This window comes from Sinocyclocheilus rhinocerous, unplaced genomic scaffold (assembly GCF_001515625.1).
Source record: "Sinocyclocheilus rhinocerous isolate Xijiao unplaced genomic scaffold, SAMN03320098_v1.1 scaffold3131, whole genome shotgun sequence".
Taxonomy (NCBI): domain Eukaryota; kingdom Metazoa; phylum Chordata; class Actinopteri; order Cypriniformes; family Cyprinidae; genus Sinocyclocheilus; species Sinocyclocheilus rhinocerous.
Genome location: NW_015651495.1, coordinates 101,391 through 114,708, shown reverse-complemented (window position 1 = coordinate 114,708; position 13,318 = coordinate 101,391). Strand labels below are relative to the sequence as shown.

At 34.9% G+C, this 13,318-nt stretch overlaps 1 protein-coding gene across 1 annotated transcript in view; it reads left to right on the top strand.

Annotated features, from left to right (window-relative positions):
• The window catches only part of LOC107712924 (syndetin-like), a 158,439-nt gene that overhangs the window by 117,461 nt on the left and 27,660 nt on the right, over window positions 1–13,318 (top strand). The window contains exons 23-24 of the mRNA XM_016518325.1: window positions 7,125–7,273; window positions 12,126–12,222. Of these exons, the coding sequence (XP_016373811.1) occupies window positions 7,125–7,273; window positions 12,126–12,222 (246 nt within the window). The remainder of the gene's footprint in view (window positions 1–7,124; window positions 7,274–12,125; window positions 12,223–13,318) is intronic.

The following is a 13,318-nucleotide window of genomic DNA, read 5'->3' as shown; positions in this document are numbered from 1 at the left end:
CCCTGGTGTGCCATGCACTTCCTGTCTTACAGATTATTTATTTTACCAGCATGAAGCCATCGTTCGCAGTCTTATAACGGTTTCTTTTATTGTACAGTGTAATTAATGTTATTTCACAAATTGTCCCCCAAAGTATTTTCATGATTTGGCTTTGACCTGTAGTTTTTGTGGTATCTTCTTTCGCACTGTCCTACATAAATTGAGATTAGCAGTAAATAATTGTTTTCAGAGTTAATGCTCAGACTAAAAGGAGGGAAGTGGGATGCTAAGTCACCAAAGTCTACAGTTACATTCATATGCAGATAAATGAGCATTTGTATGCAAGCCCATCTGCCAAATTTATTTCCTGTTTTGTCATAGCTTTATTTTAAGCCACATACCTTTGCAGATCCTTGTAGTTACTCATGCATGGCTCTTCCAAAAGTAAGAAAACTTACTAACTACAACAAACTGCTGTAATGTTTACTTCCCAAAGGCAGATATTCTGTGGATCCGCAAAAACTGTGAACTGTGAAATTTCATATCAGCCTTATTTTAATAGGATGATCGTGAAGTGTAAATGATTGCACCTTATTCATTTGTTTTAACCTTGCTTTTACAAAGATGTGTATATCAAAACTTGTGACAGTTTTTGTCCCAAACTTTCACAAAATCACAGTTGTTTGTATAAATTTGTTGTTACCACAAGCTTTTATATTACAGTAGGTGTCCAAATTAAAGATACGTTCTGGGCATAGTTATTAATATACATAATTTAAAGGGGTAATTTAAATAATAAATTTATATAAATTTATATAAAATATAAAACTTGATAAAAAAGTTTGATGTGCTATGTACACAACAATTCACAAGTTTGGGGTCAGTAAGTTTATATACAGTATATATATATATATATATATATATAAATTAATATTTTTATTCACTAATGATGATCAATGATGATGACTATTCACTGATCAAAGTAAAGACGTATAATGTTACAAAAGATTTCTTTTTTGAATAAATGCTGTTCTTTTGAACTTTCTATTTATCAAAGATTTCTGAAAATATCAGTTTCCACAAAAATGTATAGCAGCACAAACATTTTCAACATTGATAAAAATAAATGTTTCTTGAGCACCATATCAACATTTCAGAATGATTTCTGAAGGATCATGTGACACTTAAGACTGTTGAAAATTCAGCTTTGCCATCACATGAATAAATTCCATTATAAAATGGAAAACAGTTATTTTAAATGGTAATAACATTTTATAATATTACCGTTTTTACTGTATTTGTGATCCAATCAATGCAGCCTTGTTAAGTATAAGAGACTTCTTTCAAAAACATAAAACAATTTTATAGACCCCAGACTTGGAGTGGTAGTGTAGACATACTCTGACTCTAATACATGGCCTCCCACATGTCATATATTGAGTAAGGCAAACCAGCGTCACCAACAGATTTTAGGGTCCTGCACCTGCAGAATCCTAATTTAACCTCAACAATGACTGTTCAGAGTTTGTGCCTTGGCATGCAGTCATAGTAACGTGACTGCTCGTTTGCACACAGTCATTTAGGGAGTCTTTTTTTTTCTATTAGCTTTCTCACATAGCTGATTATCCTATGGGTCATTATCAGCAAAACACCTCTGATGTTCAGTGAATTTTACAGCTGAAATGGTGTTTTAAGCACATTTGTAATTTCAGGCTGTATCGTCAGAGAAGTTTTGCAGTAAAATTCAAAGGGAATTTATTAATCTTTCATCTCCAATTTATGCACGGTATTAAGCCTAGTAATCCCATTATCCTCTTTCATGTTTGTTCTAACAGGAACAGAATGTTAATGTTAACCTCATTGCAGTTGATCTCAATGGATAGCGTTAACCTCAGATACCATTCAGCAATTATTTGATGCATACTGTTTACTTAATACATATTCAGAATGCCCTTAAAGCTTCCATAATTATATGACTGCATTTACATTTATTCATTTATCCAGTGCAACTTACAAGGGAGGAGTAGTACAACAACTGTCTTGCTATACAATTTTATTATTTATTTATTTATTTTTATTAAAAAAATTAGTGCTCACTCAGGTTACATTGAGATTGACAGGCCTTTTATTTCAGAACTACCTATACATTTTCATTTGGATTGAGATCCAGACACTGACTTGGATCTCTAATTATTGGCGACATCAGAAATGGATATTATATAATAGATGCTTTTTTTGAACATTTTAGCAATTTAAAAATATTTAAAAATGATTTTTTACACGGCACCCCTGCTCTCGACAGACGGCAGCCCGGTTGGGAAACACTGCTCTAGAATATTAATATTGTTTTATGCCATTGGCTGTGTAGCTTTGGCTGGATGCTTGGGGTCATTGTCTTATTGATAAATCTTTTTCCAAGTCGCAGATGCCTTTCAGACTCTCATCAGGTTTTCCTCTGGGATTTCTTCAGGTCTTCCCAGGGTTTTGTATTAATTTTATCTTCTACCAGGGCTGGGTTGCATGAAGGTATACCACTGCAACAGTATAATGTGTCAGCCAGTATCTTTTATACCTCAGTATGTAAATATACCCACTTTCAGTGGGCAGAACAGCAGTATTGCAATCACGTGCAAGTACTTTAAACTTTTATCCTGTGTTTCCAAGTAGGCAGTTTCAATAAATCTTAAATCCTTTTATAATGTTTTTGTTTCACTGCTTTTTTCCCCCCTAGCTGTTCAATGTTAAGCAGCTGTTTTTGCACTGATGCCAGACTTAACATTTGCTATGAATAATCTTAACTTTTGGTCTGCGTCCATCAGGTTTCAATGAGAAAATTATTAAATTAGACCTTCCGTTTACAAAGTATGTAATTCAGTATAGTATTCAAAAAATACAAATTACTACATGGTTCTTTAATGAGAGAACACATTCTTTGTTGAGTTTCCAGCAAAAACTCAATTGCTCAACCTTCCTCAACCACTCTCAACCTCCACAAGTCTTCCAGGTCCTGCCGCAGAGAAATATCCTCACAGCATGATGCTGCCATCACAGTAGGGATGGCATGTTTCTGATGTGTTTGGCTTACACCAAACGTCATTTAGTCTGATTGCCAAAAAGCTGAATCTTTGATCTTCCAGCTGGCTTCAGAGTCTCTTGCGTGCCTTTAGGGAAAAAAAAAAATAATTCAGCAAAATCATGCACTAGGATTATTTCAGTTGTGTTAAGGGTTAATGTATCATAGAGCTCAAATTAAATAAACTTCTTCAAGGCACTATAGTATAATACACCTCATATCAGCTAATATTGTTGTAGTCCATTATTAGGTGATCTATTTTCTACATTTCACAGTTCAAAGACACTAGACACCTTGTAGCAGATTGAAAAGGCTCTTTAATGGAGAAACTGTAAAAGTTAGGGCCATAAATAGTGGGATGAAACTGACCTGTGAGTAGAACTGCTGAAGGAAGGGCTTCTTGGCTGAAGGCATCGTGGTGTCGAGATGAGGCTGAAGAAACTCAAACTACTCTGCCAGAAAAACTCTGCAGGGGGAAAAAAGACCCAAATCAGAGAACGTTTTCTACAGGTTTGCAGTGGCACACTTGCTTACAATTGCTACATTTTTGTTACCCGCGGGGAACTGGCTGTGCTGAAAACTATCTGCTTTCATATTATTTTCAGACAAGGACAACAGACTGAGTGCTGGATATAAGGGTTTATATTTTAAGATTATACAGTGACTAAAAAGTGACCGTTTTTGTTTGATTTAATCACACATGATGTATTTTGGCTTTTGTGGCACCTGATCAATAGAAAAGATTCTTTCATGTCAAAGAGAAAAATTACTAGTCGGTATTTAGCAGATGCAGTATTTAGTCTGTGTGAATACTGTTGGTGTCCGTTAGCCACATCTGGACACTGCAGTTTCTCATTCTTTTGTGCAGAACTGCTCAGGATCAGCAGGTTTCATGGAAATCCAGAGTCCACCTATAAATTCTCAACTGGATTGAGACCTGGATTAGGACTTGGCCACTTCAGGACATTAACATTGTTGTTTTTTAAGTAGCTTTGGCTTTTACACTTTGGCTCACTGGAAGACAAATTATCTCCCAAGTTGCAGGTGTCTTGGAGAATCTATCAGGTTTTCCTCCAGGATTTCTCTGCAGTTTGCAGAATTTATTTAGACTTTTTCTAAGTTTATTCTGTTGAACAGGGAAAAAAAGCCAAGTTAAGTCCACTGTGATTAAATGGTGTAAACGAAAAATGGCATAGTGAAAGGGGCTGAATACAATTTCTGTTCTAGGCATTTGTAAGTTTTATGTGCATAATTTTTAAGAGGTCTCTGTCGTTGGTATTTCACTTTACATTTCATCAAACATCGTGTACTCCTCATGCCTTTGGGTTATGGTTTTTTTAAAGGTCATTTCATGGACAGATTGATTAATATGGACAGTGTTTTTTATATATAGTACAATCAGATAAAAGATTTGTCTTGCTTCCTTCAAAATAAATATGCTTTTGGAAGATGTTTGTTCTGACCTCATTGTAAGGATGAATGAGTGCACATAAGTGATACGCAGGTGCGCATGCGTGACCAGAATAAAAATTGCGCTGTGTAAATAAGTTCAGCTCATTTGCATACCGACATGGTTGACAGCTGTTAATGCTCAATTACAATTTTAGATCAACAAACTGTAATACGGTATAAGATTTCTATTCGATCTGAGAGCATAAATCTAGGCTATCCGCTGCCGTTTTCAAAACACAATGCAAAACTGTGACATTTCATTCACTGACGCTCTTCACTTGGCAGCGCTAAACCCGGCAGCGCAAATACTCACTTGCAGGCAACCCGCCAAAAATAAAACCTTGCTGATTTTAAGTTTGAAAATGATGAAAATTCATATAAAAGAATAAATATTAGCCTTTTATTTTTATGTTTACTATAAAATAATTGTATTTTTATTTAATATTCCCTTTTTATTTTAAAATATATTAGTATTATCACACTTTATTATTTTGTTTATTATTTTATTAAAAAAATAAACAAAGTGCAGTAATATTATCACTATTTTTTTTAATAGTTATGTTTAATGAGTCACACTATGTGCAGTATGAGGACCAAACCAAATCTCCATGCTGAAAATCTTATGTGCACCCCTGCTTATAGTGGCCATATAACTCATATGTTGTTCTGAATATATTACTCTAGACAAAAGAGTAATATATATTGCTTTGGTCATTGCACATAGTGAAACTGATGGCCAGGAAATGACCTCAGAATGTATGTTTTGCTATTATACTGTGTCTCACCAGATCTTTCATATTTAGACCCTCTATTCAGAATTCACTGATGCTGAATTGCTTGTTATTTGCACTCCAAGTATTTATATTATTCTCTAGAATGAAAGGTGAAAAGTGGACAGTTTAGTGTTTAAGATTTTATTAATGTTTTTGAAATGCGTCTATTATGCTCACCAAGGCTGCGTTTATTTTAATCAAAACATAGTACAACAGTTATATACAATTCACAATAACTGTTTTCTATTTTAATATATTTTAAAATGAAATGTATCCCTGTGATGGCAAAGCCATATTTTATAGTGTTGCTTAATATGTGTGTCATACATATTTTTAGTATTCTTTGAATTTAAACTTAATTAAAATATGTTTGTAACAATATAACTGTCACTTTTGATCAGTTTAATGCATCCTTGCTGAATAAAAAATAATCTTACTGACTACACAGATGCCTTCCTAAGATCTTACACCACTCAACTGACATTGCTAAATTAGTGTTACTAATAGGTAAGAATGTGTCTACGGTAACAATGTATTATTGTTTTTTCCACCCACTCATATGTTAATTAACATTAAATGCTCTTGTAAGTCTGCAGAAAATGCAAGCTGACTGTATTGGATCTCTTTTTGATTCTACAGGGAGATGTCTACACATGTACCAAATCAAGTTGTATGATTAATTCATGTAGAATGTAATACAAGTATTCGCAAAGGCAGCACTTCAGCTGTAATCACATATGACCTGAATAGGTTTGTTTAAGAATATTGGGAAATAAGGCTTTGAATATTAATTATGGAGTGGCAAGGTTCAAATTGCATTGCAATGTTATGATATCCCAAACCAATTTGCATGTTTTGTGAGATGATTCCTCATGGTCATGTGAGCTGTCGTCACAATATCCACATTTTAGAATTGATTTATTTTATTTTATTTTTGAATTTTTTGGTCTTTTTTGAATTGTCTGCGATTTTTGATTGAAGAGCTACAGTAGTTCACCTGAAAATGAAAATCCTGTTCCAACTCCATTTTATTTTCTTCTTTCCATCATTCACAAAAAGAGATGTTCACAAAAAAACCAGGATGTCCTTGCTGGTCTTTTCCATAGTGAACGTGAAGAATACAGGTTTGCAAATGTAAATGATGATTGAATTTTCATTTTCGAGTGAACTATGCCTTAGCATGCAATTTACAGTTTGATTATATGGTTTTTGTGTTAATGTGACATCTAAATGGGATTTCAGTTAAAGTACATGTGAATAAATACACAGCACCACATTTTGCACAGGATGATGGTAAAGCAGAAGTGTGTGCAATCCTCATTTATATATGGACAAAGCATTACCATTTGGTGGTAGAACTCACAGTTCCTCATTAAATTCAATATGGTGTTTTATGCTGTATTTGTTCTCATTTAACAGCTCATGTACTCTTTACTTTTATTATAACTCTAAACCTTTGAGGTAGTTATCCACTTTCTAGTAAAAAAAAGCGTCTTTTACTTACTTAATAGTGCAAAATAGTTTAACATTTTGTTAAAAGGAAAACTTTTTTCTTTAAACAAGCTTTGTTTTCTGAATAATTACATTGAGGATTTTTGTGATCATTGGTTATTACAGCAGCTAGTAGGTTCTACATCTGCAAGTTGACAGTTTCTGAATTTAAAACCAAGGTTGAGACAGCCAAGCGTATTTTTAAACCTCTGCTCATTTTGTTTGTTAAATAGACTGATCCCTGGAATATCGACAGTGTTTTACTGGACATCGTATTAATTTGTGGAATATTTTGCAGTTCTATTACTTTAATTATGACAGGATCAGGATGTAAATATTTGTTGTTGTCTCTGCAGGAGGCTGGAGGGGAGAACGCAGGTCCTCATGCATCTCCTGAGGAAAGGAAGGAGAAGGTCCCCAGTCCTCATCTGAGTCAGCTGGTGGTCCTGACGTCTAGTGATACGCTCTATGGCTTGGCTGAGAGAGTCGTCGCCACTGAATCACTGTAAGCTACTTTAAACCTCCTTACTTAAAGAAATAATTCAACCAAAAATGATAGTGTGTTTTTTTTGTTTTTTTTTACCCACACTTGTTTTGGTTACAGACATGTATATAATACATATACACAACATTAATTTACTTTAAATAAATTAAATGTTATTTTATTCATAAAGAAGTCTCTTATATTCACCAAGGCTATGCTTTATTTGATCAAGGATACAGTATAAACAGTACTAATGTAAAATATCATTTCAATTTTATTTTACGTTTATTTAAAATAGCTGATTTCTATTTTCACATATATTTTTAAATGTAGGTTACTCCTGTAACGGGAGTGCTGAATTTTCAGCAGCCATTACTCTGGTCTTTAGTGTCACATGATCCCTCAGAGATCATTCTGATGTGCTAATTTGGTTAATTTATTAATTTTGAAAACAGTTGTGCTGCTTAATATTTTTGTAGAAACTTTGATTCTTTGATGAATAGAAAGTTCAAAAGAAGAGCATTTATTTGAAATAAAAAATGTTTGCAACATAAATTTCTTTGCTATCATTTTTGCTAAATTTAATGCATGCTTGCTAAATGAAAGTATCATTTTATTTTAAAAAATGTTACTGAATTTGAATAGTAGTGTACAGATACATAATGGATAAATAGAATTTTCGTTTTGGGTGAACTATTTCTTTAACTAGTGTCATCATGAAATCAGTGTTTTAAAGGTCCCATATTGTCAAAACTGAAATTTCCAAGCTTTTTTTTTAATGATAACTGAGGTCTAGGTGCTATGTAGCTACCATATAAGTTTCAAAACAGTCAATCCACAGTCAAATGCACACAGCCTGCATAAAGTAGCTGTGATTTTTCACAAACCGTTGTGACTTCCGTAAAAAGGTGACGTCAGAACTACTCAGTCACCGCCTTCAGTCACCACCCCGAGCACTGCCCAAGTCTCACTCTCCTTTTGCCAAACCCCAGACAACATCGCGTCCATGCCATTGCTGAGCAACAACAACACGGAAACATGTCAAGAAAACGCTGTTCAGTCTGGATGTCAGGAAACTACATCATTGCACAGTAGGGCTGTGACGGTCACCGTAACAACCGCGTCAACCGATGTCTATTGCCACCGGCGGTAGTGCACGTGACGTCACACACTCTATAACAAGCATAATACAAAGCTTTGTATACAAGTGTGATAATAGTAACAGTTGCAAATTGTTTTATTTAGACTATAAGTCTATGCTAATTCACAAATTACCTCAAACGCCATACACAGCATTTGATCCTTTAGATTGGCAGGTTTGAGCGCAGGAAAATACAGTACAGAATACAGAAACCAAATACTACATCACCAATCTGGAATCATTTCCATTCATGTCACCCATCCGCATTTGTACAAGTGTCTTCAAGTTCACGTGATAGCAAACGCTCGGCTGGTCAGGTTTGTATTTACTGCATTTGATGTTTGAAAAAAAACAAAACATGAATTACCATTCTTAAACATCCCATTGTAAGCGCGTTTGAGGAGGTGGTTGGTTGTCTCCTGTTGTCGCCGATTCGGAGTCTGAGTTCGGCTCAAACATGTAAGGCCGGACAACATTTCCCTCAGTAGTGACCATAATTTCCGGTGTTTCTATTGACCTTACTTGTGAGTATCACCAATCCACACGACCTGTTCTTTGCAGAGCTCCTGAGAGAGGAGCTGTAAAAATATATTGAGATGGTTTTTGGTACTTATACCGCAAATATATATTACATTAAGTCTACATAAAGACTTAAAATAAAACTCCAGAAAGGTGTAAAATATGTGACCTTTTAAGAAATTTCTGCATTTAAAAAGAGAAGACAGCCAGATGGTATCTGCATCATACAGTATATCCAGCTGTGTAATGTCTTTGTAGCAAAAGTGGAATGAGACTTGCAAATGATCACATTTAAATTAAAAAGCTGGTTGACTATTGTCTTGTGATCAAGCTTACTGTTGCTAGGTGATAAATGTCTAACCCCAGCAGCCACTTTCAACCAAGCCTGTCTAACCCAGTCAGTCATATCACTGTGGTTGTTATCTAATCAGCGAACCCCATTAAGCCTGGCTTTTCTCCTGATGAGTCTATAGAGGTGGGCTGAAGCAGCTTCGGCAACAGCCAGGGGAGTTCATTTCATTAAGTGATGTGATGCCGCAGGGGCTGATGAGAGCTACCTGAATTTCCATCGTAATCCTGAAGAGGAAGTCGTCAGGCCTCCAAACCATGTCTTACCTTCCAGTCCTCCTATTCTGACCTTTATTCCGTTCGACTGATTGTTCAGCAAGATGTTAAGCCTTCGTGCAACAGCAGGGAATCCTCCTTTCCAAATTCACAGAGAGAGTTTGATCCTCCCTATAGTTGCTTTGCATGCACCCAGATGGTGTTCGATTCGTGCCAAGCTTTTTGCTGGAGAACGTTTTCAAAATCTTAGATTGAAGACGGATCAGAAGATCCAGAGTTTAAGCCTGGAAAAGGTTCTTCTCAGGGAAGAATGACTCTCTGCTTTAACGTGATGCACAGAAACTCCACCATATTGAGTCATCAAAGTGGTGAAGGTCTGTACTCTCTTTGCGGAGCATGAACATGCTCTGAATGCACTACACTTGAAACCACCTTTGGGTTTTTTTTGTTTAGTTTTTTTGGAGAAGGTTAGTGGCAGTGCAACCTCTTCTCTGCCCCCCATCATCCCCCTGCACTTCCTTTCTTAATGGAATAATCAATGAAGGCTGCAAAGTCTGAGCAGAGAGCAGGCATGAGGGTGTGAACGATAAGCGACAAAACAGGGTCTCTTGTTACTTTCTGAGTGCTGTATTTATACAAGCGTAACCATACAAACCAAATAAAATAAACAAAAGATTATACCCTGTTCCATTGGCACCACATCGATGGCAATACAACAGACCTGTTTTTCTCTTTCAAGATCAAGTATTCTGATTATTAATATATCAAACAATCGAACAAAAACAAGTGAACTCTTACTCAAAAAAAATTATGTTTTGGTTCTTTGCCCTTTTACCTTCCACATAAATGCTACATATTTAGATGTAATTTGCTTCTGCCCTGATCATGATTCACTCGATTCACTGATTATCCTTCAAATTTATTTTGCCTGTTTTAATTATCGACATAAGAAAATGAGGAAAAAAAATTAACTTAAATGATTTTAGCAAATGGCTGCAATATAACAAAGAGTGAAAAATTTAAGGGGGTCTGAATACTTTCCGTACCCACTGTATATATATATATAATGATTGTTTGGGTTTTTTTTAAAACGCAATGCGTCTGAGTCTACTGTTGCTATAGTGACGAACGCAACTTTGACGTGCATCTGATCGACAGATAAACCATGCTGTCTTATACTGTATGTTGTGGATATTTCAGCAAATTTTGCTTTGCTTAGTAATAACTTCTACAATAAATAAATGTAGGCTTTTCAATCACTTTTGGGTTTTTTTTTTTCCAGAGACAGTACATTAAACATTTTGTTTGTGTAATTAACATGTTTAAATGGTCAAAGCATTCAACACCGCAAACACAGGCGGAACGCCTTCAGAAGGATGCAGAGATCTATTGTAAAATCTTTTAGAGCTGCTTGGATTCAACTCGCTTTCTTTTCCTTTTATTTGAAATAAAATTATATAGAATTTGTTTGTGATTTTTATTAGTCTTGTAGGATATGCTGTGTCCCGCGGGGGCAGGGGGAGGGGGGAGCAATCGAACTTCAGTTTTGACCAGGCAATCGAACCAAGTGTGAAAGCACCCATAGGACTTCCGTACTGAATAATTGTTGTTTAGTGCTGCTTGTTTCATGCATGTCTCGGCGGTCTCCAACATATAGCTTTATGCATTCTGCTTTTAAATCAAGTGTAGTGTTCATTAGTTGTTATATGCAAATATTTGGGCTCTTATTGCTCAATGAACACTTATCTCTGTATGTGGGCTGTCATTTGCATAGATTATCTGGTGCCTTTCGAATTGTGGTGGTGAGTGGGGACTCTTTATGAAGGTTCCAGTTGTGTGCAGCTATTGGAAGCAGAAGGAATCAATGATTTGTAACTACCTCTTCCCTCAGTTAAAGAGGCTGTTTTTTCTTGCATGCAGAATTTTGTTTCATTTTCTGGATGCAGTTGATTTGCTCAGACAATATAAATTAATTTTATGACTGTGAGCTAACTTCAGAAAGCTAACTTTGGGTTGTCAGACAAAACGGGTGACCAGATTTTGACAATTGTACATATACGATAATTTTTTTTTTCGATTGTTTTAGTTTTGAATAGTTTTTTGTTTTCTTGCTGCTGAAATGAAACACTCATTCATCACTCAAATTTTTTTTTTGCAATATTATTATGCATCTGTGTTTAATGTTGCAGAAATGGTCAAAGATACATTTCAAAGGGGTTTTAATTAAGTGTAAATTTATAAATTCTGACTTGAAGGCAGATTACCTTGTGTTTAATAGCTGTAGTACATTTTAACCAGTTTGAAGAAAGTTTTCATTTTGACATGAAAAAATATTTTACTGCTTATCAGTCAAAAAAAAAAAAGAGGGTGAATACTTTTTATAGTTACTGCAGCTCTTAATATAGAAGCCCTTATTTCCAACACTCAGTCTCTGTCTGTAGCTCATGTCAGAAAATAAAATGAAAGCAGATAAATGTAAGACTGACAAATGTAAGCCTCAAACTTCCTAGTCACATCACACCTTTTTTTTCACCAACGTAACTAGTTTTCAGCACAGCCAGTTCCCTGTGGGTAACCGATATGTAGCGATTGTGTGCCACTGCAAACATGCAGAAAGTGTTCTTATTTGTGTCTTTTTTTCCCCTGCAGAGTTTTTTTGGCAGAGCAGTTTGAGTTTCTTCAGCCTCATCTCGACACCACGATGCCTTCAGCCAAGAAGCCCTTCCTTCAGCAGTTCTACTCACAGGTCAGTTTCATCCCACTATTTACAGCCCTGACCTTTACAGTTTGTCCTTTAAAGATCATTTTCGATCTCCCACCGTTCTGCTACAGGATGTCTTTAAAATGTGGAATTTTTTTTGCTATAGGACCCTAAATGTATTATTGATGTGGAGTGTTGACATAAATCACCAAATAATGGACTATAACAATATTAGGTGAAATGAGGTGTAATTACTACAATGCTTGTAGAAGGTTATTTAATTTGTCTGTGAAATGTCAACCTTTAAAACAACTAAAACATGTACCCTCTTTACCAGTATTATGAGTTTTTGTTTGTTTTTTTATTTATTTTGTACTGTTTATACAGTTTATATTTATTTTTTACTATTATCTATCCATACACTGTGTGAAATTAACTTAAATGATTTTAGCAAATGGCTGCAATATAACAAAGAGTGAAAAATTTAAGGGGGTCTGAATACTTTCCGTACCCACTGTATATATATATATATAGTAAATGTTTTATTGTTTTATCCATAAATATTTATATTTTGCTTAATTTACATATGTTATACATCCAATTTTAAGGCAAATATGTCTTTATTATGGCTGTCTTTATTAATTTATCAGAACTGAAAGTATCATTAAGAAGTAAAGTTGTACAGTAGGACTTCCAGGATTTGGGGGATTCATTTTGCAGTATATACTAGGGCTGGGTTTTGACACACATTTCACGATTCGATTCGATTTTCATTCACAAGCTTGCGATTCGATTCGATTACCGATTCGATTCAATGTCGATTATTTTGGATATATATATCAGGTACAGTAGGCTACATGCCAAATTTTCTCAAGGGAAAAAAATCTCAACTAATGCAGTAAAATATACATGAGAATCAGTTGGTACTAGCTACATTACTATAATATTGAAGGTTAAAAAGGATTTGTAGGCTACACAACTGCTAAAATTACACTTTTTTAAATTTTTTAAATAATAAAGTTATAATTACATAATAATATTTCTACTTCAATTCGTTTTTTTGTTATAGGCTATAAACATTTAAATGGTGGCTGTCATAAAACTTGATGGATTTATTCAAACATAAATTAAACACTGAAGA